This window comes from Epinephelus fuscoguttatus, linkage group LG10 (genome assembly GCF_011397635.1).
Source record: "Epinephelus fuscoguttatus linkage group LG10, E.fuscoguttatus.final_Chr_v1".
Lineage (NCBI taxonomy): Eukaryota > Metazoa > Chordata > Actinopteri > Perciformes > Serranidae > Epinephelus > Epinephelus fuscoguttatus.
The window spans coordinates 30,145,798-30,169,476 of NC_064761.1; the positions used below are offsets into that span (position 1 = coordinate 30,145,798).

At 43.9% G+C, this 23,679-nt stretch overlaps 1 protein-coding gene across 2 annotated transcripts; it reads left to right on the forward strand.

The window, feature by feature from the left end:
* The first annotated feature begins 214 nt into the window (after nucleotides 1-214).
* si:ch211-221n20.8 (latent-transforming growth factor beta-binding protein 4) lies at nucleotides 215-21,768 on the forward strand. Of its 2 annotated transcripts, XM_049587796.1 has the most exons (27): nucleotides 215-351; nucleotides 803-934; nucleotides 1,053-1,119; nucleotides 1,204-1,227; nucleotides 1,313-1,336; nucleotides 1,429-1,452; nucleotides 1,532-1,555; nucleotides 1,634-1,813; nucleotides 4,044-4,169; nucleotides 4,361-4,501; nucleotides 4,718-4,843; nucleotides 5,170-5,202; nucleotides 6,153-6,275; nucleotides 6,479-6,601; nucleotides 6,766-6,888; nucleotides 8,868-8,990; nucleotides 9,333-9,455; nucleotides 10,471-10,596; nucleotides 10,985-11,113; nucleotides 11,254-11,346; nucleotides 11,456-11,551; nucleotides 11,852-11,947; nucleotides 12,243-12,338; nucleotides 14,975-15,076; nucleotides 15,160-15,265; nucleotides 17,098-17,214; nucleotides 21,411-21,768. In XM_049587796.1, the coding sequence occupies exons 2-27, from the start codon at nucleotides 812-814 to the stop codon at nucleotides 21,487-21,489; spliced, it is 2,547 nt and encodes an 848-aa protein (XP_049443753.1). In that variant the 5' UTR covers nucleotides 215-351; nucleotides 803-811; the 3' UTR covers nucleotides 21,490-21,768. The 2 variants fall into 2 exon arrangements, with proteins under 2 accessions (XP_049443753.1, XP_049443754.1); XM_049587797.1 differs by lacking the exon at nucleotides 5,170-5,202.
* Nucleotides 21,769-23,679: the final 1,911 nt, after the last annotated feature.

The following is a 23,679-nucleotide window of genomic DNA, read 5'->3' on the forward strand; positions in this document are numbered from 1 at the left end:
CTCCCATGTTCCCTGGCTGACCGAGCCTCCTGACTCCTGACTGCTTTATGACCTTGATGTCAGGGTTCACAGCAGGGCCACATCACGGAGCAGCCTGCCTGCCTGCCTGCTGACTCTCTTTAGCGGTGCTTTGGGATTTGAGGAATGGGAAGTGCAGAGTCCCTGGACAGGATGTGGAGTCACTGCTGTAAGTTATAGCGCTCAGCCCCCCAGACTGACACAGGGCTGGCTGGCGGCTGCACGAGTCCGCATCTGGAGAAGATAAGAGGAGCATTTTGAACATCTGGACGCTGTCGCCGTCTATTTCCTGGTGACACGAGCCCGTTCATACGCGCGAGTAGATCTAACCCGGTAAGTCGGCTTAGTTTGTTTCACTTTTACTTAGCTTGTGTGTCGCTTCTTACTCTATAAGATAGTCCCGCGGAAGCATTTATGATTTTCTTTTTTTTTTTTTTTAAATTGTAGTAGATGTTTTCCATAAGCACCGCTGCTTTTTACATTTTGAAATTTACTGTATCTAAAGCATGAAGCTGTGCTGCAGCTGCTGTTTCTTTTGTTCTGCACAGACAGCCCAGGGGGGAGATGTGAACTTAATAACAGGGTGCTCTTACCCCTGTGTTGTTCTGCCTGCCCAGACATGCACTGTATAGCTGCTGGGACTGCTGCACACAATTCATACCACACTCATTCACTTTTATTGTCTCATGCTCTAAAGTTCCACCCAAAGTTCAGGTCATTTTCTGCATTATTAAACACTCTGAGCTGTTTGTCTTTGGCCTGCTGTCTCCTCCTTTCCTCACAGATCCAGGTGATGACTCACCTCAGGACTCTCCTCTCAGCCCTGCTGCTGGTTTTGTCTGTGTCCGAGCCTCTGAACAGCCCTGAGGAAAATGAAGTCCTGAAACACACAGAGGAGGAGCTCGCCAAGAGCCAGGCCAGTGACCAAGAAAATCCTCCACACTTGGAGATGAAAGTGTTTTGTTTTCCAGGTTGGAAATGTCCTTGTTGGATGTGATGTGCATGGATTAAACAGTTGGTTTCTCCTGTTTTAGAGTGAGGTGACCGAAAATGCCATTGGAAATCTCAGTGAAACTACACAGACCCATGCACCTACCACAGGTGAGGATTTTGGCTGATGCTGAGTTCTGTTTTGCCCTTCACTTTCTCCTAATGTTACCCCTTTTGTGTCTTTTTTTTTTACAGCAGCAGCTCCTTTGACTACCACAGGTGAGGATACTGGCTGTTACATTGTTCTCTTCTGCCCTTCTCTTTCTCCTAAAATTACCTTCTCTGTCTTTTTTTTTTTTAACAGCAGCAGCTCTCTTGACTACTACAGGTAAGGATTTTTGTTTCTTGCTGCGCTCTCTTTTGCCCTTCAGTTTCTCCCAAAATTACCTTTATTGTCTTTTTTTTTTTTTTTTTTTACAGCAGCAGCTCCTTTGACTACCACAGGTGAGGATACTGGCTGTTGCTTTGTTCTCTTTAGCCCTTCAGATTTCTCCTAAAATTACCCCTTTTGTCTCTTTTACAGCAGCAGCTCCCTCAACTACCACAGGTGAGGATACTGGCTGTTGCACTGTTCTCTTTTGCCCTTCAGTTTCTCTCAAAATTACCCTCTTTGTCTCTTTTACAGTAGCAGCTCCCTTGACCACCACAGTTTCCCCGAGCCCCAGTCTTCCTCCCCAGTGTCCAGGAAACCAGGTGTTTCTGGAGAACAGCACAGGCTGTGGCTGTCCATCTGGACTGGTAAAGGATAGTGACAACTGTACCTGCCCTGTGGGCTTCAGTCTGGAGGGGGCTGCAGGGTGCAAAGGTGAGGAGGGACAGAAGCAGCGACAGTACCAGGTGTTTAACTGACGGTGCCATGTGTTACACTGGAACATCAATAAATCAGTACTGAGTTCAGTTTGGGAAATAAGTGTAATTAAACAAATGATGCAGCTGGTGATAAGAACGGTGGGCAGTGTCTGCTCTGCATTTTTTAAACTATTTACAGCTAGTTTTTTTTGCAGGAATTCAGCAATAACACACAGCCAAACAAAACACAACATCATGTAAATATTCTGAACTGTATAGTACATTTTGTGGAAAAGACTCACTTGATGTCCACTGGACGTGTTATAAACATGGGCAGACTATGAGATAATGGGCCCCTGGGCACAGACCTGCAGAGGGCCCCATCACCTCTTCTACACAGGAGCAAAATACAAAGACTTTGTGGTGATTTTGCTGCTTTTCTGTAGTTGCTTCGTTTCTCTTTGAGATAACTTTTTGTCTCCATGAGGTTATTGTGTATTTTTTGGTTGTTTTGTGTCTCTTTGTGGTAATTTTGTTTCTCTGTCTAGTTGTTTTGTGTCTCTTTCTGATTGTTTGGCATCTCTCTGTAGTTGTTTTGTGTCTCTTTGAGGTGATTTTATTGCTTTTTGGGGTAATTTAGTGTCTGTGGTAATTTAGTGTCTCTTTGTGACAATTTTGTGTCTCTGTCTAGTTGTTTTGCATTTCTTTTTAGTAGTTTTGTGTCTCTTTGAGGTAATTTTGTGTCTCTGCATAGTTGTTTTGTGTCTCTTTCTAGTTTTGTATTTCTTTGTAGTTGTTTTGTGTCTCTTTGTGATTGCTTTGTCTCTTTATAGTTGTTTTGTGTCTCTTTGTGATTGCTTTGTGTCTCTTTGTAGTTGTCTTGTGTCTCTTTATATTTGTTTTGCGTCCCTTTGAGGTTGTTTTGTGTTTCTTTGTGGTATTTTTTTGTCTCTTCATAGTTGTTTTGTGTCTCTTCGTAGTTGTTTTGTGTTTCTTTGAGGTAATTTGGTGTCTCTTTGTGGTATTTTTTGTCTCTTTCTAGTTGTTTTGTGTCTCTTTCAGGTTGTTTTGTGTCTCTTTGGGATTGCTTTGTGTCTCTTAATAGTTGTTTTGTGTCTCTTTATAGTTGTTTTGTGTCTCTTTGTGATTGCTTTGTGTCTCTTAATAGTTGTTTTGTGTCTCTTTATAGTTGTTTTGTGTCTCTTTGTGATTGCTTTGTGTCTCTTCTAGTTGTTTTGTGTCTCTTTCTAGTTGTTTTGTGTCTCATTGAGGTAATTTGGTGTCTCTTTGTGGTATTTTTTTGTCTCTTTCTAGTTGTTTTGTGTCTCTTTGAGGTTGTTTTGTGTCTCTTTGTGATTGCTTTGTGTCTCTTTGTAGTTGTTTTGTGTCTCTTAATAGTTGTTTTGTGTCTCTTCATAGTTGATTTGTGTCTCTTTGTAGTTGTTTTGTGTCTCTTCATCGTTGTTTTGTGTCTCTTCATAGTTGATTTGTGTCTCTTTGTAGTTGTTTTGTGTCTCTTCATAGTTGTTTTGTGTCTCTTTGAAATAACGTTTTGTCTCTATGAGGTAATTGTGTAGTTTTTGGTTGATTTGTGTCTTGCAATTTGTTTCTTGAAGGCAATTTTGCATCATTTTTGTGGTCATTTTGTCTGTGGTTGTTCTGCCCTTTCTGTCGTTAGTTTATGTCTTGTTCCTATCTTGCTGTGGTGTTTTTTGTGTCTCTTTGTATTGGTTTGTGGCCCTTCAGAGTCTGTTTGTGCCTTTTGTTGTCGTTGTAAGTATTCCAGGCTGGTATGTGTTAATGTGAGTGACATTTTGTGAAGGCCAGGGGCCCGGACACTTAAGGCACCTGGGCCTGTGCCCGGTGGGTCCACTCAGTAATTCATTCATGGTTGTAAGACATTAAGAAATATCAGTTTTGAGAAGAAAAACATTTGTGATTTGTTTCCCAAGGGCTCCAATTATGTAAATAATATCCAAACTTTGTGTCTTCTAAGTCTCAATATTTAAATAAGTGACACAGGAGATTTCCATAATGTGAGGGTGAGTAACAGGACTAGTCTTTAGAAAAAGGCGACCACCCGTCTCAACTATTATCTGCTGTCTTTACAACAATTACACATTTGATATTTTAATGCTATTTGAAATTATATCCATCAGTATACCACATGTAGCACCTGTTATATGATAAGCTGCATACAGTGATGTCAGTTAGATGCAATGTATTATCTTCTCTTTACCCAACAGATGTTGATGAGTGTGATGGAAAGGGGCCAGGACCATGTGGTCTCCATGCCAGCTGCACTAATACCCCCGGCTCTTACTCGTGTAGCTGTCTCCGTGGTTACCTGATGGGTGCTGGAGGGTGCCAGGGTTCGTCAGTTATGTGTGTGAGAGAGAGAGGCGGAGGGAATGTGCTCTGTGTGTGTGTGTGTGTGTGTGTGTGTGTGTGTGTGTGTGTGTGTGTGAGTGTGAGACCATGCTGGAAGGAGAGATGATTATGTGTACCATTCCAGCCTTGTGTAGTATGGTCATAATGCATGTGTGTCATATGGGTGTTACAGACGTAGACGAGTGTGCTCTGGCTGCGGTGACGGGTCTGCAGGCCTGTCAGGGTGACGCTGAATGCAGAAACACCCCTGGCTCCTTCAGCTGCTCGTGCCCTGCAGGATATGTAATGGCTCTAAATGGACAAAGCTGTGTAGGTGAGGCTCATGTTAACATCTGGTGTGCATGACTTTGGAATGTAGATGTACAATAAAAGATCAGAAGCATTTTATCTAGCATGTAGAGCGAGTGTGCTGAGGTAGTAAAGGTAAAATGTTTCCCCAAGGACTCTGAGAGGATGTTTGAGTGTTGTCACACCTGTATAATCCAAGTGAAAGCTCCTTATTATAGTTCTTGGTTTCTCCTCTCTGTAGACGTGGATGAGTGCAGCTTCGAGGAGCAGTGTCGCCGTGAGCTTGGCAACGTGTGTGTGAACACTCCCGGCAGCTTCGTGTGCCAGTGCCGGCCAGGGTTTAGAGCAGAGGCCCCCGCCTGTGTTGGTAAGTCTGCTGTTAAGGTTCACTACAGCTGGATGAGGCTGATGACCAGATTTGTTCTGGTGTTGTGAGTTTCTCATACTTCACTTGAGTTGCCCCAGACTTAATAACTTCTGCTGACAGGAAGGAAGGCTTTGCAGGAATAGAGAGCTTAATCTGCTGCTTTGCTGCTTGCCTGCATTGTCACTTTTTGTTTTTGTTTCCTGTCTCTGCTCTTTCACCTTTGCATTAATGACTAATTTCCTCCCTTGTCCCCTGGAATCTTCCCAATACTTTGTCCTCACATCTCCCTTGTGTTATCTGTGATTCTGCTGCACTTCTGGTCCCAGGTCCTGTGTGTCCAAACTACACCGTGTGTCAAGGTATGATGTGCTTTCTGTGTTTAACACATGCTGCTTGCTTTATGAGAGGTTAAAATGTCAAAGAAACAATCAAATCATGAGCAAAGTTTGGAGTGTTTGGAAAAGGTCAATCCCTTTTACCCATATTTTACTACGATTTCCATGATTATTATTTTTAACTGCTATGTAAAAGTATTTAATGTGGAGTTGGACAACCGAGCCAACGGTCCGCCATCAATCAGTGTTAATGGGCATCTGTTGCCTTAGTTTTTGCGGTGTGTCTTGTACTCTTGGTACTACTTGGCCCTTGTTGGCCCTTGTCAGCCGTTTTTGGCTGATTCAGCATATTGAATCTATCTCAGAGATGGCAGAGTCCGTTGGTAAGTGAAATCACTCCGTCTGGCAGTTCATCTCAGCGCACAAAAGGAGAACTGGAAGTGAGGAAAGCAAACAAACAGCTAAAGTCAAGAAGAAGTTAAATCAATGCAAACTACCCTTAACTGGCACCTTGAATCTGTGCTGTCGATAATTGATACAGGCAACTTCCCCCTGCCGCTAGAGTTATTTCCGCTCACATGGGCACAGAATGTACATGCTAGTCGGCTGTTGGCTTTAGTCTTTGCAGTGGGTTCAAGTGCAACTTTTTGGCAGAGACATAGGCAACATGAAGCGACGCAACAGTCTGCTTTCGTCAGGTTCGAAGTTTGATTTGGTGTGTCTGAGCCTTTATATTCTACAGCAGCTCCTCATAGTGTCTCAGGGACAAGATTTTAATGAGTTGTGCTTAATAAAGACTTGATTAGGGTTTGGTGACATGTAAATGATTCAGTGACTTAAATTAAAGGGGTGCATTCACAGCGGTTGCTTTTTAATCAGCAATAAAATGTTTTGTTGCAAATGATGTCAGAGCAACAAGTGAATGGAAAGATGTATGTACTGTGTGTTTGTAAAAATCTCTTTCTCTGTCCCAGATGTGGATGAATGTACAGAGAGTCCTGCGGTGTGTGATGGTCGAGGTGTGTGTGAGAACACGCTTGGGAGCTACAAGTGTGTTTGTCGACCGGGTTACCGGGGAAACGGCACACACTGCGAAGGTAAGCAATTAGCACCGACGTCCCTCCACGGAAAAATCTGTTTCCTGTAGACGGGTCAGCTTCCTTGTGTGCATGTGTTTTAATGCTCGCTGTTATGCCTTCCATTAAAATGATTCCCAGTGGCAGAATAATGATTATTGAATGGAAATGAACTGAGTTTTGGACCTGGCTGTTAAAATAAATCTGTGTTTGGTCTCTTCCAGATGAGAATGAGTGTGCATCAGGTGGTCACGGGTGTGACACCAACGCTCGTTGTGGCAACATCATTGGCTCCTATTTCTGCCAGTGCTACCAGGGCTTCAACGGAGATGGACACTCTTGTTTTGGTGGGTAAGCAGTGTGTGTGTTTCCCACATCAGTAGTGCTCAGTATCACTAAGGGTCTGCCAGTGATGCTTGTGTGATGCAAATGATTACGTGCATGTGCCAGCAGCACTTGGGCACACAGCAGTGACCAGACACCAGTCCTTCGGGGTTGTCCTTGTTTACAGACATTGATGAGTGTGCTCTAAACAACGGCCACTGTCAACACAACTGCTCCAACGAACCGGGACGGTACAGCTGCCAGTGTGCCTCAGGCTACCAGCTGGACCAGAATGGACTCAACTGCACAGGTAAAACACAGCTCAGGAGCAGGGTGTTGATCCAGTCACAACAACTTAGTGTGATGAAGGGAATAGAAATATGCACATTAGCTTCTTGCCATGAGTCAGACGAGAAGATCTGTACCACCCTTGTGAAACACTGAACAAAAATATATACACACTTTTGGTTTAGCTCCCATTTTTCACGAGCTGAAATGAAATATGTAATAGTTTTTTTTTCTTCACACAAAAAGCTTAGTTCTGTTTTTGTTCACAAATTTGTTTACATTTGTAATAGTGAGCACTTTGTCCCCCTGACATGATGCTGATTAAACAGTGTGATTAGGCAACACCAGAGATGGCTTATGGTAGGGAAATGAACATCCAGTTCACGGCCAACAGCTCTAACAAACAGTGCTGCTGTCAGTATGTCAACTGCACGCTTCTCCAAAACTTGCAACATCCGTGGCATTGTGTTGTGTGATAAAACTGCACGTTTTAGTGTGGTCTTTTATTGTGACCATCCCAAAGCACACCTGTGTAGTAATCATGCTGTTTAATCAGCATCTTGATATGCCACACCTGTCAGATGGATTGTGGATTATGGATTATGTTGGCAAAATTTGTGAACAAAGAGACAGCTCAGCCCTTTTTGTGCATAGGAAAAGAAGCTTATTGGATCCTTTACAAAATACAAAACTTTTGAGTTTATATTTTTGTTCAGTGTATGAAGCTAGAACCAGGAGACAAAAGCCCCCATACTTCCAGTATGGTACCTTTGGAACCAGAAGTTCCAAAACCCTAGGTACCAGGGGGTCAGAGAGCATGTCCCAGCTTTAATTTAACAGCCGTGGAGGCAAGGAGGAAGCTCAAGGCATATTTTAATCTATTTATCATATTGTTAACGTACATAATTTATGTTTAAACTGTGTTTAAAGTAAACATGAGATATCAAAATATCTCAGTATAATATATAAAATATCATACAAAGGTTTCACAGCTTTTACACAGAATGAACAGAACGGACGGAGGATCCAAGTGTCACTGGAAAATTAAATGTGGAAAATAGGGAAATGCTGTTCTGATTTGTTTTTCTGATCATCTTTTAATGCATCCTGTGGATTACTTACATGCAATATTCATCTCAGGAGGTTTTGAACATTGTTTTTTTGGAGGTCCTTCAGAAGTTAAGGATATTTTGAGTTGTGATGGCAAACACAACACAAAATATGTATGCAGACTGTTTTAAAGCATTGCTTTATTCATTGATATTAGTTAAGCATCCATGAAAAATAAATACATTTGTGTTCTTTGTTTAAAAAAGGTCTTTTAAGACCAATTATTTTCAATAATTTTTACTATTAGGTGGTTATTTACATTCAGATTCTCCATCCATTGGAACGTACAGCAGAAATAACACATGATAAAGTATATTGATCAGAAAAGAGTTGCTTATGGTTATGAGTTCATTTAGAGAAGAAATCCACCATTGTATTATTATTATTTTTTGCATTTGGAACATAATTGGAACGGGTTAGGTTAGCAGAAAGACTGGAATTGGGGGAAAACAGTGAGTCTAGCAGAGGAAGGAGACGCAGTGTGATTCTACACAACTGGGCTGCGTGAGGGAACAGGAGTTTGAAATATCACTACAAAGCGGAGACATTGTAACCAATTATAATTACGTTTGAACCCTCTGAAAAAAATTACATTTTGCATTCAAAATGAGCTGTAATCCCCATGTTGCACCAAGGTAGGATGGCGTCCCATCATCACAGGGGCCATCTTTCTCCAGTACATCATCCTCAAACACCAATTCCAGTTTTAGTTCCATTGATCTAAACAAGCCGCCTCTAATTATAGCGTTCTCTGTTGCAAACCCCACTCACCTGGTCCTCCAAGCTTGTTGATACAAGTGCTAAAATGAATTGCAAATATGTGACTAAAGTCTGAACAAGCTGTGATGTGTCATTAGAGAAGAGTTATCAAAATGTCTCTGATCCCTCCAGATGTGGATGAGTGTTTGGCACTGAATGGGACCTGTGAGCACATTTGCGTCAACACTCAGGGGTCTTTCCAGTGCTCCTGCAGGCCGGGCTACCAGCTGCACATTGATGGACACACCTGTGTGGGTCAGTCACTCACCGACACACTTTGACTCCTCACTGCTGTTTACCTACTCATTTAAACAGGCTGCAGCAGAGACAAAAACGGCCATGAATATGTTATCTCACTTTCTGTGTGTGCATCTTTTCTGCCCAGATATAAGTGAATGTCCTAAGGGTGCATTTTTGAAGGATTAGTGAGATGTGAAAGCCAGTTGCAGTTAGTAATCTGTTGTACAGCACAGCAATGGTCTTTAAAAAAAAAGTTGTTTACCGTGTGTCTCTGTGTGTATCTGTATGTGTGTGTGTGTGTGTGTGTGTGTGTGTATGTGTGCGTTTTTCTCTGTGTGTGTGTCTGTATGTGCTCAGACATTGATGAATGTAAACTCCAAAGAGGCGGCTGCTCTCACACCTGCACCAACACTCCAGGAGGACACACTTGCCACTGCCCTCCGCCTCTGCTGCTAGACACAGACAACCTCACCTGCAGCAGTACGTTTCTCATCACAGTGTTTACTAAATTACTAATTTCACTGTCTTGATTTGATCCATTTAGTCTGATGACATTTTGAAAGTCTAGAAAAGCCACACAAATAATTCAGTTTTATTCTCACTCGAGTTAGCATAGAGCGAAATCGGAGATTGGCTGCTCGGCTCACGAAAGTCTAAATTTTGCTTGCTCTATGGGCCTGATGATGCAGAAGATCTGGGAAATTATACACCCAGGGAGTTGAACTTTTTTGGCTTCATGTGCCACTGAGCATCTTTCATAGGAATTAACGAGGCCCCAGCTCAAACACTTTATCTGGTTCTCTTTATGCATCCACAGTTAGTACAGCACAGACAGTATGAGGAAAACAGTGTTTTGGAACATTAAAGCATGTAAACATGTTCTAGTAGGAACCCAAAATACGCGTATGAACCTGAAAATGAGCACAGTATCGTACGTAGGTTCCCTTTAATTTTTTGTTTTTTATGATCTCACTGTAGTCCTGATATCACAGTTTCAAAAAATGGCCCGCAGACAACAATTATATGGCAGAATATATATTCTATTCTTGTACAATAGTACCTGGGTATACCTTCTATTGTGGTCTCTCTAATTATCAGATAAATTTAGGATTAAAATTGTAAAATTAAAATAGTTTTAACTAATTATATATAGGGCCAGCATTTTTGAGAAAAAGAATACTTTTTAATTCATGATCTGTCTTTTTTTAAACATGTCCAATAATTTGACAGTTCAGTCGCCCAAAATGAGGGCTGCAACTAATGATTACTTTCAATATCAATTAATCCATCTAATAAATCTCAAATCCAAAAGTCCAAAACACTAAAGATATTCAGTTTGCTGGATTATAAGATGCAGAAGTGCTGGGCATTTTTGTTTGAAAAATGTATTATTCTATCAATAAACAAATCAATCTTTTCAGCTCTGCCCAAAACATTGTTATAATCTGTAAATATTAAGTGTTCACATGTTATTTTTTTTTTTTTACCTGAACAGATGTCACATCCTGCAAGCTGAGAAATGGTGGTTGCGACCACATATGTACCGTGAGGGCAGAGGGCCAGGTCCGTTGTAGCTGTCGAGAAGGCTGGAAGCTGGGCGAGGACCAGAGGAGCTGTGTGGGTGAGACTTGATTTTCTGTTCTCGCTGCCACCTTTGCTGATGAGTTCACACTGTGGGCTCTGATTGTGCATATTTAGTCCTGGAAATTAAGCTATTTATTTATACATTGCACTGTATTTTAAAGGGATGGTTTAAATGGATGCAGTTAACTTTTCATTCATTTTGCACTTGCCAGGCTGGATAGTATTCATTAAAAGAAATCACATCAGATGGGTTAAAAGGAAGTGCAGACATTTTAAATATTTATCTGATGACTTTGAATGTTTCTGCTGTGGCCAGATCCTCTCAAATGATAAGTTTAAAGGGAAATACACAGGCTGTCTCATAGATTGTTTGGCTGTTTTGAAATGTTAGTCTGTTTAATTGTCCCACTGTCTTTTGTCATAAGATGTGAATGAGTGCGGGGACTTCACAAAGGGAGGCTGTGAGCAGCTCTGTGTGAACCATCCTGGTAGCTTTAACTGCACCTGCAGAGAGGGGTATGACATACGCACTGATGACCTCACCAAGTGCCAGCGTGAGTCAAACATCAAACATCTAATATGTCGCTCAGGATGAATCTTGCAGACAAGTAGAAGCAAAAGGAACTGCTTTAATCTTGTTTATTAAGAGGTAGTAAATTCTAAATTATGCACATTAACTTCTCTGTGTTTCCAGCTGTGTGTGACCCTCCCTGTCAGAACTATGGAGTGTGTGTGGCCCCAAACAGCTGTGACTGTCCTCCAGGTTACCCTGGACTAGGCTGCTCAGGTACAAACTTTGACTGACGTACATTGATAACATATATGTGACTGTACTATGTCAGTGTCACAGTTTTTTGCTGGTGCTGCATGAAATGGATGTTGATTGTGTATTTCAGCCATGTGCTCCCCACCCTGTGCTCATGGAGGTACATGCATGCGCTGGAACAAGTGTCTGTGTCCTCCTGGTTGGACCGGAGCAGGCTGCCACACAGGTACACCAGATGTTCAGATATAATGTGTCACTTTTCAGTATTAAAATGTCTAAAAACAACAAGACAAATGTTTGCTATTTTTTTGAGTTGTGCACTTACATTATCCAAAATGTTTCCAACAATATTCAAACCCAAAGAAATCTGTAAATTGAATCAAGGACACAGTCTGTGTTAACCTGGGTATGGGGCAATGAATACTTGTCCCACTTCTGTACAAGCAAACACTGTAGAAACACTACTAAAAAAAAAACACTATTGCATAAGCAGTTACAACATTGTCACTTTCTGTCTCTGTCTCAGCGGTGTGTGAGCTGCCATGTGCTAACGGTGGTCGCTGTGTGGGGCCCGATACCTGCCAGTGTCCGTCTGACTACACCGGCCCTCAGTGCCTCTTGCGTGAGTACCAAAACCACCACCACATCTGGCATGAGTTATACCCGGCATGCAGGTACCTCTGGGGGATAGCTAGTCATTTTTATGTCCCTGCCTCCATACTTGTTAGCAGCACTGCCTGGTAAAATATGAGTTGGAAAACAAAAAGGCAACATTTAAAAATTGTCTTAAAAGTTTTTATAATCGTCTTTATGTTTATACCACCAAGTGTCATATCATAGACCTACCTCTGTGTGTGTGTGTGTGTGTGTGTGTGTGTGTGTGTGTGTGTGTGTGTGTGTGTGTGTGTGTTCTGTAGCCCTGTGCACTCCCGCCTGCCAAAATGGGGGAAGATGTGTGGATGTCAACAAATGTATATGCAGCGGTGGATGGCAAGGAGCTCGTTGCCAGATAGGTGAGATAACACTAACCTGAGTTGGGTCAATTTTCGGTTTGTCGTCCTGGTCCGGTGTACCAGCTTAAATTGGTTTGATTTTATGCAAATTGGCTGAGCCCGCATTTGTCATCATGACAGGTTCTGGCAAATTAGAAAGTATACTCTTCCTCAGCATTCTGTGCTGACGGTGTCACATCCCTAAATATAACTTGTATTGCATTAGTAATATGCAGTATTACAATGTGTGTAACATTATGTTTATAAATGGACTAACAGAGACACGAGTGACTGACAGGCTGTGAAATGACCATGGTAACATGAAGGAGATCAAATTTCAGTAGAGGTGGACATGAGGTAGAGCAGTTCACGTCATTATAATGGCAAAGGAATGGCTGATTCATGAAGTTCAAATGAGGAATTACTTATACAGTGCCTGGAAAAATGCATCTGTGCAGCAGTGATGACTTGTGTCTGTCTCAACCTTCCATCAGCAGAGTGATCACAGTAACAATGACAACACTTTCACAGTCAGCAGCTCATTTCATGTCCACTGGGTGTCCACACCTTGCCGGGTCACAAATGGGTGTGTGTGTGACAACCAATCACATCTGTTAAAAGAATGCATCATACCTAACAACAGGGTCAACCCCACCTCCTCCTCACTCACTTTGAGAACTTTCCTAAATCACTCCTATGCTAGGACAAAGTTAGGAGCTCTCTGAAGAGAAATGGGCTTTTGATGAGCTTGTCCTGGGCTCTGGATAAGGTGACTGGAGGTGAATGGGTTGGAGGAGGGCATGACAATTCTGACTAAAATGACAGCTGACAGGAGAGGACAGATTAAAAGGTTGGCAGCAGCAACATGAATGGCTGAAGACTGTGACTGTGACTGTGACAAAGTTTGATGGCTAACTAGGACAGGGAATGTCCATAGTCAGCTGATTGGTGGGAGCAGTGGGAGTGGGATAGAGAGACAACTGTGAATGGATCTAGCATAAAAAAAAGTCTTCCGCACTGAACTTATGCTGAGCTTCATAACATAAATGTAGGAACATAGCAAGTAGTCCATGCACTCAAAAAAAACCAAAACTGTATTTCAGTAAAAACCTATAAAGCAATATTACTATCAATAACATATCATTGTCAGAGTAAAAGTCAAGAGAAATGGCCCTGCTTGTGCTAATTTATACAAAACTGAAAACATAAATGAATAAGAGTATATGAATTCTGATGGCTTTCACTTTGATGAGGTGCAGAATTTGCTCTCGGCTTCCAGCACCGTTTACATAGTGAGTTGAACTTGCTTCATCAGGCTGCAGGTGTAACCTCCCCAGAGGAAGCATTACAGTAACTGCTGATCTCCCATCAGCTGTTGAGCGCTTTAAACAAAATGGGATCTGGGTGGTTCCCAGCTGTGGATGCAGCACAGTTGTCCTGGTTTCTGGCTTCATCTTGTCTTTGCTGGTTTCTGTAGATTTTTTTGGCAATGATAACAACAGTGACACTTGCATGAACCTGAGTACTTGTGTGTTGTTGTTTTTTTTTGTTTATTGTTGTCTTGTTTCAGTTGCTGTATTTTTCTATGTTAATCATGGTTGTCTGCTGTCTGTAAGCCAAATTCCCCCTTGAGGAGATAAAAGCTTTTCTCTACTTGAGTTCAGAACATCAAATTGTGAGCTAAAAATGGCTTCATGGACCCGAAATGGAATGAAAAATACAAAATGTACCTGGCAAATCTGGCCCTTGGGACCCAAACAAAGAATACCAACAAACACCACAGGGGAAAACAACATTGAGGAAGAAATAATATCTGTTACACAGTTTTTTGTCCTGATTTTGTCCCACTGTATAATCTTATGTCTTAAGTCCTCTACAAAGTAAAGCTTAGATAAGTTATACAAGAGCAAATGTATAGGGAACAGTTCTGACAATCAATTAATGATTGAAATGATTTTTTTTAAATGCTGTCACTCAAATGTGAAGATTTCCTGCTTTTTCTTATATGACAGTGAACTCAATGTCTTTGGTTTATAATTGCGGTCTTGACAAAACAAGTCATCTTTGGATTTGAACTATTTTCTGACATTGTGATCGAGGGACATCTGAGTGGCAGCAGGATCAAGTATTGTCTTCCTGACCAAGCTTCAGTAGACAGATTAATTGATACTGAAAACAGTACACATGGCTTTATTTTCAACAGTCACAAGCCAGTAAGGGTGGGAGCTACTGCTGAAGGCTCTGCAGTTCTTTGGGCAGCCAGTCAGTACAGCTGTGCGCAGATTTGAGAGCGAATGTTTGTTGATCTTTTAAAAATTTGCTGGATTAATGCCTCTGAAGTAAGGGTTCAACACCCCAGTTTTTCTAATCGTTCGATTGAAATTAATTTTTAACGGGTTCTGGGATAGAGAAAAGAGGATTCCTTTCCTTGTCAGGGTCATGCTACGCTAAAAACAAACACAGTTCGGTTCAGTCCAGCCTGTCTTGACCAATTTTTTTAGGTCACGGGATGTTTTAAAAAGGCAACTAGGTCACACTGGTGTTCCAACTCATATAACACAATGTTTTTTCAACAACAACACCAAAAATAGATACCATAGATACCAATTTCCTCCATAATCTTTACTGTATGTTGGCTTGTTTTTTGTTTCCCTCAGAGCCGGTTCAGTGCCACAAACCTTGTAAGAACAGTGGCGTGTGTGTGGGCCTCAACAGGTGCCGCTGTGCCAAAGGATTTACTGGAGGCCTCTGTGAAACGGGTAAGTGTGTGTTTTTGTGTGTGTGTTTAAAAGACCTTTCATTGCCATCACTTTGCATTAAGACTCTTGCTGTGTGTCTGCAGCGGTGACCACCCCCTGTGTGCCGCCCTGCCAACACGGGGCCACCTGCAGTCCTCACAACACCTGTACCTGTCCAGAAGGCACTGCAGGCCTGCGCTGTGAGAGATTGTAAGTATGAACAACACTGACAACAAGAAAAGAGTCACAAATAGCATCTACATCCGTCTACTGGCCACAGTTCAGAGTTATCAACAGAGTACAACTGGTCAAGGACCTGTTCTGTAATCAGCAACTTCAATTGTACTGTATATGTAATTAGGCAACTGCAACAACATCAATACAGCTCTGGCACACCTTACAGGGGCTGAATGTTTGTGAACTATGTGGTAAGATAAAGTTCAAATGGTCTCAATATTTGTGTTGCACTGCATTGTGTTAACCATAGCGGAACACATCAAGGCTTCCTATCTGAGAAAAGTTGCTGAAATACATGGGAGGATTTAGTGTTATCTAGCAGTGAGGATTGCAGAATGCAACCAGCTGAAGCTTCTCACCTGATAAAGTGTGCTCACCTTTTTTTTTTTTGATTCAGTTCAATTCAGTTCAATTCAATAAGCCTTAAAGGAGCAATAAGCGAAATTCATCATTTCTAGATTGAAGGAATTAAAAAATTGCTATGTGAAGAACTAGAGGTGTAATTTCATCTGCAAAGCATGATCTCACACACCCTCTCTCTGTGTTGATCTCCAGCCCATTGTTTACAAGCCGGTCCGGCTGCACGTTCATGTACGTTCATGTGAATCCCCTGCCTACTTCAATGATGATGGTACCTGTAATAAATGCAATGTATTTGCTGAAATGGAGGCGAGGCTGTGTGACTAGAAGAGCTGGTAGAAGCGCTCCATAGCTGTAAGTTACTCCAGTAGCCGTAGTAGCTCTAGTGCTAACTCTGGGAGCTAATGCTAACATTCCTCTCTTCTCTGTGAACCGGAGCCGGGAGCCAACAGGAAAGCAGGGAAATAGCTAAACACAGCAGAGACCGAGAGTGAGTGAAAAACATCGCTAACTTCTAAACTAAGCCAAACTAAGTTGGCTGTTTAGGTTTTATTTCCTCACCCCTGTGGCGAGTGAATCGGGTCCATGTCATTGGTTCGACATCCCATTAGTCCGACTGTCCGCGGTGTTGAACGGCTTGCAGCGGGCGTATGGTGCGCCACGACCGGCTTGAGGCGGAGCAGGCTCACGGCTTATGTGTTTGTCACTTTCTTTTTCATTTTAACCCACACCATGATCTTTTCCTGACCCTAAGCAAGTGTTTTTGTGCCTAAACCTAACCAGACCTTAACCACAGGGCATCATGATGATTTTGAAACGGACTTCGGAACAACGAGTTTAATATGGTCGGAACAATGGGCTGTCGAACCAATGGGCAGTTCCCAGTGAATCTGCCTGCAGTGAAAGCGGGGGCTAACCGGTGCTTCCTCCTCATGCTCCACTTCACTCAGCTGCCAGCACAGCCAGTTAGCCTCCACTTGCTTCCCAGCTAACGTTAGCCCTGGCTCTCCGTTTGGATCTAACCGGAGCACCGAGCCCTGGTTTGTTATTTGGACAGCGGGTATATCGGGCAGCTGAGTGAAGCTGAGTGAAGCGGAGCCTGTGGAAGAAACACCGGGACCGTCTGGATGTGATAGTCCGTGGAGATGGTGCGGTGCTCGGCGGCACAGACAAGGCGAGTAGGGTGGGGTGTTGGAGAGGCGGTGCACAACAGCAAACCTAGCGGTGAAAGGATTTCGCTTTTTGCCCCTTTAATTAGCAACAATATATTGATACAAATGCAAAGACATAATTTAAAGGAGGAAAAAGTGTACTACTGTAAGTGAAGGAGTACATAAGAAGGCAGAGTGTGACCTGTGTTGAAATGAACTGTACATGTATGTTGTCGTGTTGGTTGTCTCATGCATTGACATCTTGTTGCATCTATGGCGCTGACACTATTTCAGGACATGCCCCGTGGTCACCACAGTGGTCAGTATGGCACGAGCTGTAAGAAAGGCATTTAAGGAGAGTTATGTTGACCGCTGTGGACCCCTGGGAATTCAGCTCTGCACAAAATACAGGTAACCTTTTTTTAAATTTTTTTATTTTTTTTATTACATCCCCTAGATCTGGACTTCATGAAGTTCTTGTTATTTGTATCGTTTTGTCACTTGTCACATTTACTTAAAGGGGACCTATTATGCTTATTCATACTTGTATTTAGGGTTTCTACTAGAACATGTTTACACGCTTTAATGTTCAAAAAACTATATTTTTCCTTATACTGTCCTTATACTGTGCTGGATCACCTATCTGAGAAGCTCCATTAGTACCTGTCTCTTTAAGGCCCCCTTTCCCAAAATGTCCAGCGTGTTCTGATTGGTCAGTGTTTCTGGGTCTTCTGTATCTTGGTGTCTCTGCACTGTCATTGCAGCTAAGGAGGTAAAAAAATAAAGAGAAGTCATGGTGTCACTTCACTTCGTATTATCGGGGTACAACTATGTCTGGCCTTCTCCTGCTGAAAGGCTCAATAGCTGGCACACTATTATAGAATATGAGGGATGATTGATTTGTTTCACTGAGGTGCAGTTGGTCTTGGGTCAGAATATTTTCTATGAAATCTAAAGATATGGGTGAGAATTACAATTCACTGATTCAATTACAATGATAAAATACCATAAACAAATGCACTCTAAATGCAAATGTTAAATTGTATATCCGCTGCCATCCATTTGACGTACCCAAAAGCTTTGTCAGGCTGAGCACAGACGAGGCAAAAAAGAGCTTGCCTGATCTGGCAACGTCCCTTTATCTCTAGCGCCATCTGCTGTAACCCTCCAACTTACACTGAGCATGTGTCACACCCAATAGCTCCCATGGAGTCAAACAGTGTGTCCCAGCCTCCTTTAAATAGCCTTGATTGCAGCCAGGAAGTGACTGTAAGAGTATGACTCTGTGACAAATGTGAGGCCCACCGCAATGCCTTTTTTAAAAATTGAATGCCACCAGTAAAAAAAATGCTTGCTGCACCTTTGTATTGTTGCCAGGCAACCACCCTATCATGCTATCCTTTCAGTGTAATCAATCTGTCATTGAAATAAACTAGACGTCAGCTTGAAAGAGTAAAATACAGTTGGAAACAGAGTATTCAGAATAATCTGAAGCCTGAGGTTTTTGCTCACAGGGATAACTTGACAAACATTCAACTCATTATTTGAAACTTACGCCACGTTTAATATGAGCATCCGACACTGTAACATCATATGAATGAAAATAAGGAAAAGCACAATAGGCCCACTTTTAACACTCGTTGTACTCGTACTCGTCTCGTACTCGTCGTCCTCCGCTTATCCGGGTCTGGGTCGCGGGGGTAGCAGCCTCAGCAAAGAAGCCCAGACAGTCCTCTCCCCAGCCACTTCCGTCAGCTCTTCTGCGGGAACCCCGAGGCGTTCCCAGGCCAGCCGGGCGATGTAGTCCCTCCAGCGTGTTCTGGGGCGGCCCCGAGGTCTCCTCCCGGTTGGACATGCCCGAAACACCTCCCTAGGGAGGCGGAGGAAACTCATTTCGGCCGCTTGTACTCGAGATCTCATTCTTTCGGTCACTACCCAGAGCTCGTGACCATAGGTGAGGGTTGGAACGTAGATCGACCGGTAAATTGAGAGCTTCGCTTTCTGGCTAAGTTCCCTCTTCACCACAACGGACCGGTTAAGCGCCTGCATCACTGCTGACGCCGCCCAATCCGCCTGTCAATCTCCCGCTCCATCCTACCTTCACTCGTGAACAAGATCCCGAGATACTTAAACTCCTCCACCTGAGGAAGGACCTCCCCCCTGACCTGGAGTGGGCAATCCACCCTTTTCCGGCTGAGGACCATGGCCTCAGACTTGGAGGTGCTGATTCTCATCCCGGCCGCTTCACACTTGGCTGCGAACCACCCCAGAGAGAGCTGGAGGTCACTGTTCGATGGAGCTAGGAGGACCACGTCATCTGCAAAAAGTAGGGACGAGATCCTCCCATCACCAAACCTGACACCCTCCACCACTCGGCTGCGCCTAGAAATTCTGTCCATAAAAGTTATGAACAGAACCGGTGACAAAGGGCAGCCCTGGCGGAGTCCAACCCTCACCGGGAACAGGTCCGACTTACTGCTAGCCACGCGAACCAGACTCATGCTCCTTCGGTACAGGGACTGGATGGCCCTTAGCAAGGGGCCACCAACCCCATACTCCCGGAGCACCCCCCACAGGATGCCCCTGGGGACACGGTCGTAAGCCTTCTCCAAATACACAAAACACATGTGGTCTGGTTGGGCAAACTCCCATGCCCCCTCCAGCACCCCGGCGAGGGTAAAGAGCTGGTCCACGGTTCCGCGTCCAGGACGAAAACCACATTGCTCCTCCTCAATCTGAGGTTCAACTATTGACCGGACTCTCTTCTCCAGCACCCTGGAGTAGACCTTACCGGGTAGGCTGAGGAGTGTGATCCCCCTGTAATTGGAGCACACCCTCTGGTCCCCTTTCTTGAAAATGGGGACCACCACCCCGGTCTGCCACTCCAGAGGCACTGCCCCCGATGTCCACGCAATGTTGCAGAGGTGTGTCAGCCAGGACAGCCCTACAACATCCAGAGCCTTGAGATATCCAGGACGAATCTCATCCACCCCTGGGGCTCCGCCGCCTCGGAGTTGTTTCACTACCTCAGCAACTTCTGCCCCAGAAATTGGACGACCCGCCCCCAAGACCCCCGTCTCTGTTTCCTCACGTGTTGGTGGGAGCTCCTCAAAGTATTCCTTCCACCGCCCGACAATATCCCCAGTTGACGTCAGCAGCTCCCCGCACCTATTGTAAACAGTGTGAGCAAGTTGCCACCTTCCCCCCCTGAGGCGCCGGACGGTTTGCCAGAACCTCTTTGGAGCTGATCGATAGTCTTCCTCCATGGCCTCACAGAACTCCTCCCACGCCCAAGTTTTTGCCTCCACGACTGCTGCCGGGTTCTTCCACCAGGCGTTCCCAGCAGACCCTCACTGTTCGTTTGGGCCTGCCAGGTCTGCGTGGCGTCTTCCCCCACCATCTGATCCAACTCACCACCAGGTGGTGATCAGTTGACAGCTCTGCTCCTCTCTTCACCCGAGTGTCCAGAACATATGGCCGCAGGTCAAATGATACGACTACAAAGTCGATCATTGACCTGCGACCTAGGCTGTCCTGGTGTCACATGCACCGATGGACATCCTTATGTTTGAACATGGTGTTAGTTATGGCCAAACTGCGACCCGCACAGAAGTCCAATAACTGAACACCACTCGGGTTCAGATCGGGCAGGCCGTTCCTCCCACTCACGCCCCTCCAGGTCCCGCTGTCATTGCCCACGTGAGCGTTGAAGTCCCCCAGCAGAACAATGGAGTCCCCGGTCGGGGCACTGTCCAGCACCCGTCCCAGGGACTCCAAAAAGGGTGGGTACTCTGAACTGTTGTTCGGTGCATAAGCACATTCAACAGTCAGGACCCGTTCCCCGACCTGAAGGTGCAGGGAAGCAACCCTTTCGTCTACCAGGGTAAACCCCAACGTACAGGCAGAGAGTCTGGGGGCTATCAGAAAGCCCACCCCAGCCCTCCGCCTCTCTCCCGGAGCAACTCCAGCGGAGGAGAGAGTCCAACCCCTCTCAAGGACTAGGGTTCCAGAGCCGGAACTATGTGTCGAGGTGAGGCCGACTATATCTAGCCGGTAGCGCTCAACCTCTTCCACAAGCTCCGGCTCCTTCCCCGCCAGAGAGGTGACATTCTATGTCCCAAGAGCCAACTTCTGTAACCGAGGACTGGACCGCCAAGGCCCCTGCCTTGGTCTGCTGCCCAATCCACATTGCACCGAACCCTTCTGGATCCCTCTGCGGGTGGTGGGCCTGCAGGGGGACGAGCCCATGTAGCCGGTTCAGGCTGGGCCCGGCTGGACCCCATGGGCGAAGGCCCGACTGCCAGGCGCTCGCCCACGGGCCCCAACCCCAGGCCTGGCTCCAGGGTGGGGCCCCGGTAACCCTCTGGGCCAGGTACATGTGTCCTTGTTTGTATCCATCATGAAGGGTCTTTTGAACAGTTCTTCGTCTGACCCTTTGCCCAGAACCAATCTGCCATGGGAAACCCTACCAGGGGCAAAATGCCCCTGACAGCATAGTTCCTAGGGTCATTAAGGCACTCAAACTCCTCCACCATGATAAGGTGACGGTTCTTGGAGGAAACACAGTTTAATTTTAATAATAACAAATGCTTTGTGTGTGCTTTCAGGATAAACCAGGCCCGTGTGTACCTGCAGGCCTACAGGGTGGGCTACAAAATCCAGTGTCCAGAGAGGAAGGGCAGATGAGTGATGTATACATAAATGCTCCTCGTCATGAGGAAACGTCACCCGACAGACAACATTACGAGGCTGCACATGCAAACTGAAACATGACGAGCTGTGATCTGTAAAACGAAATGTTGTGCATGCTTCTCCGTTAAAATGAAATTGGGGCATGACTGCATCATAAAGGCTGTTTGTTTGATCTGTGACGTACGCTGAGAGTCTTTTTTAAATCTGTTTTATAAAAAATATCATATGTTTACATTTCATGAGAAATATTCCTCAGTATATAACATGTGTGCAATGGTTTCATTGTTTGTCATGTTTGTAACTGGCAGCTGAAAGTTATTAAATGTTACCTTTTTTTTGTCTTTTACATAACTGTGTCAATATTGTGAACGTGTTTTACAGTCTGTAAAACCTCTGAATGAGGCGTCTCTAACAAAGCATCTGCAGTTATCTCACTGAGCATCATGCTATATCACTATCACCCACTTTTGTTGATTAGTTCCAGTTTTAATTGACATACAACAGCAAAACTGCAGGGCGTGACTGTATATCATCTTCTTATTGCTGTGTAGCACTGATATCGGCCCTTTTACCAGGCACCAACTGGTCCATGACCTTGTTTTCACTTCTGTAAAATTTTAGTGTAGGTAAAAGGCCTCAGTGTGACCGACTTTGATTCAGGAGCTTCAGATGTGGCTTAAAATGTTCTCCAGGGTTTTACTGATTTCTTAACTCACAGCCAAATGACTGTTAAAGTGAAAAACGGATAGACATTATTTATGTATATGTCAATATGATCTATCAGCCCAACCCTCCAGGTATCTGTGACAATGCAGTAGGTCAGCTCTTTATTCTTATGCCTCCACACTGGGAACAGTTGGAGGCATCTCATGTTTTTGGGTTGTCCGTCCATACCAAGCGGCAACCTCCTTGACAGAAAAATGAATTCAATGCAAAAGTGACAAAAACTACAGTTCATTGAATGACCACTTGATGCTGGCTCCAAAACAGAGTCAGTCCACCAGACCACTATGTTAAATTCATACAGTAGATGGTAAAAATAATGGATGTAGCTACTATGACATTGGTTTTCCATTGGTTTCTGGACTCCCATTTTAAGCCTATAGTTCAGCAATTCCGTCGTTGCCATCTTTTTTATTTATTTATTTATTTATTTTTTGAGGCAGAAGTGACTATATTTGGGCAGGAAGCTGGAGCTCTGAAGGAGCGAGGGGTGGGTCTGACTGAGAAAGCGAGGACGCTATCAGCCGACAGCCTGTTACTCCAAGCAACCTGCCGTTTATCATGGCCATTCAAAGATCTGCAGTTTTTAGCACTTCTCCGTTAGCTTCATTTTTCAGCCTTGGAGGTTACCACTTGGTTAAAAATGCCCGACTTTACAGCAGAAATAAATGTACCTATTTACATTTTATGATAGCCCAAAGTTCCGCATATATAAGATTGGGACCGCTTAAGTGGCTGTCCTCCAAATATGGTCACTTCTGGCTCCAAAAGACCAAGATGGCGATGGCTAAGTTGCCGAACCTGAGGCTTCAAAATGTCCGCCCACAAACCAATTGGTGATGTCATGGTAGCTACATCCATTATTTTTTACAGTCTGTGGTCCATATGTACATGTGTTCCATTCTTGTCAACACGATATCTCAAGGACATTAAGGGATTTAGGGAATTAGGGGAATATTTAGGGAATTTCTGATGAAGTGATGAGATGTTTTATCCAAAAGGTCAGATTAACTTCACTGTGACAGCTCAATGTTCTGTAAAAACACTTTTCTGGCCATTATTATCAAACCTCATAACCCAGGAACAGAAGGGGAGACATTTGAAACATTCTTTTTTTTTTTTTGAATTTGCAGCCATTTTGCAGCAACATCCATATTAACATTGTCAGCTGTCATGGCTATATATGAGTCTGGACAGACATGAAGACTGCAACTTGGCTTGTTTGCTGATGCATACAACCACGTGTCGGTAATTCTAGTTTCTTATTACTTTACAGCTTCCATTTAGCTCACTGTTTAACCTGCTTAGCACCTAATGGCAGAAAGTTATCGTTTACAACGAAAAAATTAATATTTTGAAATATATATATATATATATATATTTGGAAAATTAGTGAAAGTTTAAAGGGTTGATCACTGTACACATAAAGTGACCAAGACTTGGTCCAAGGCTAGAGCCTCT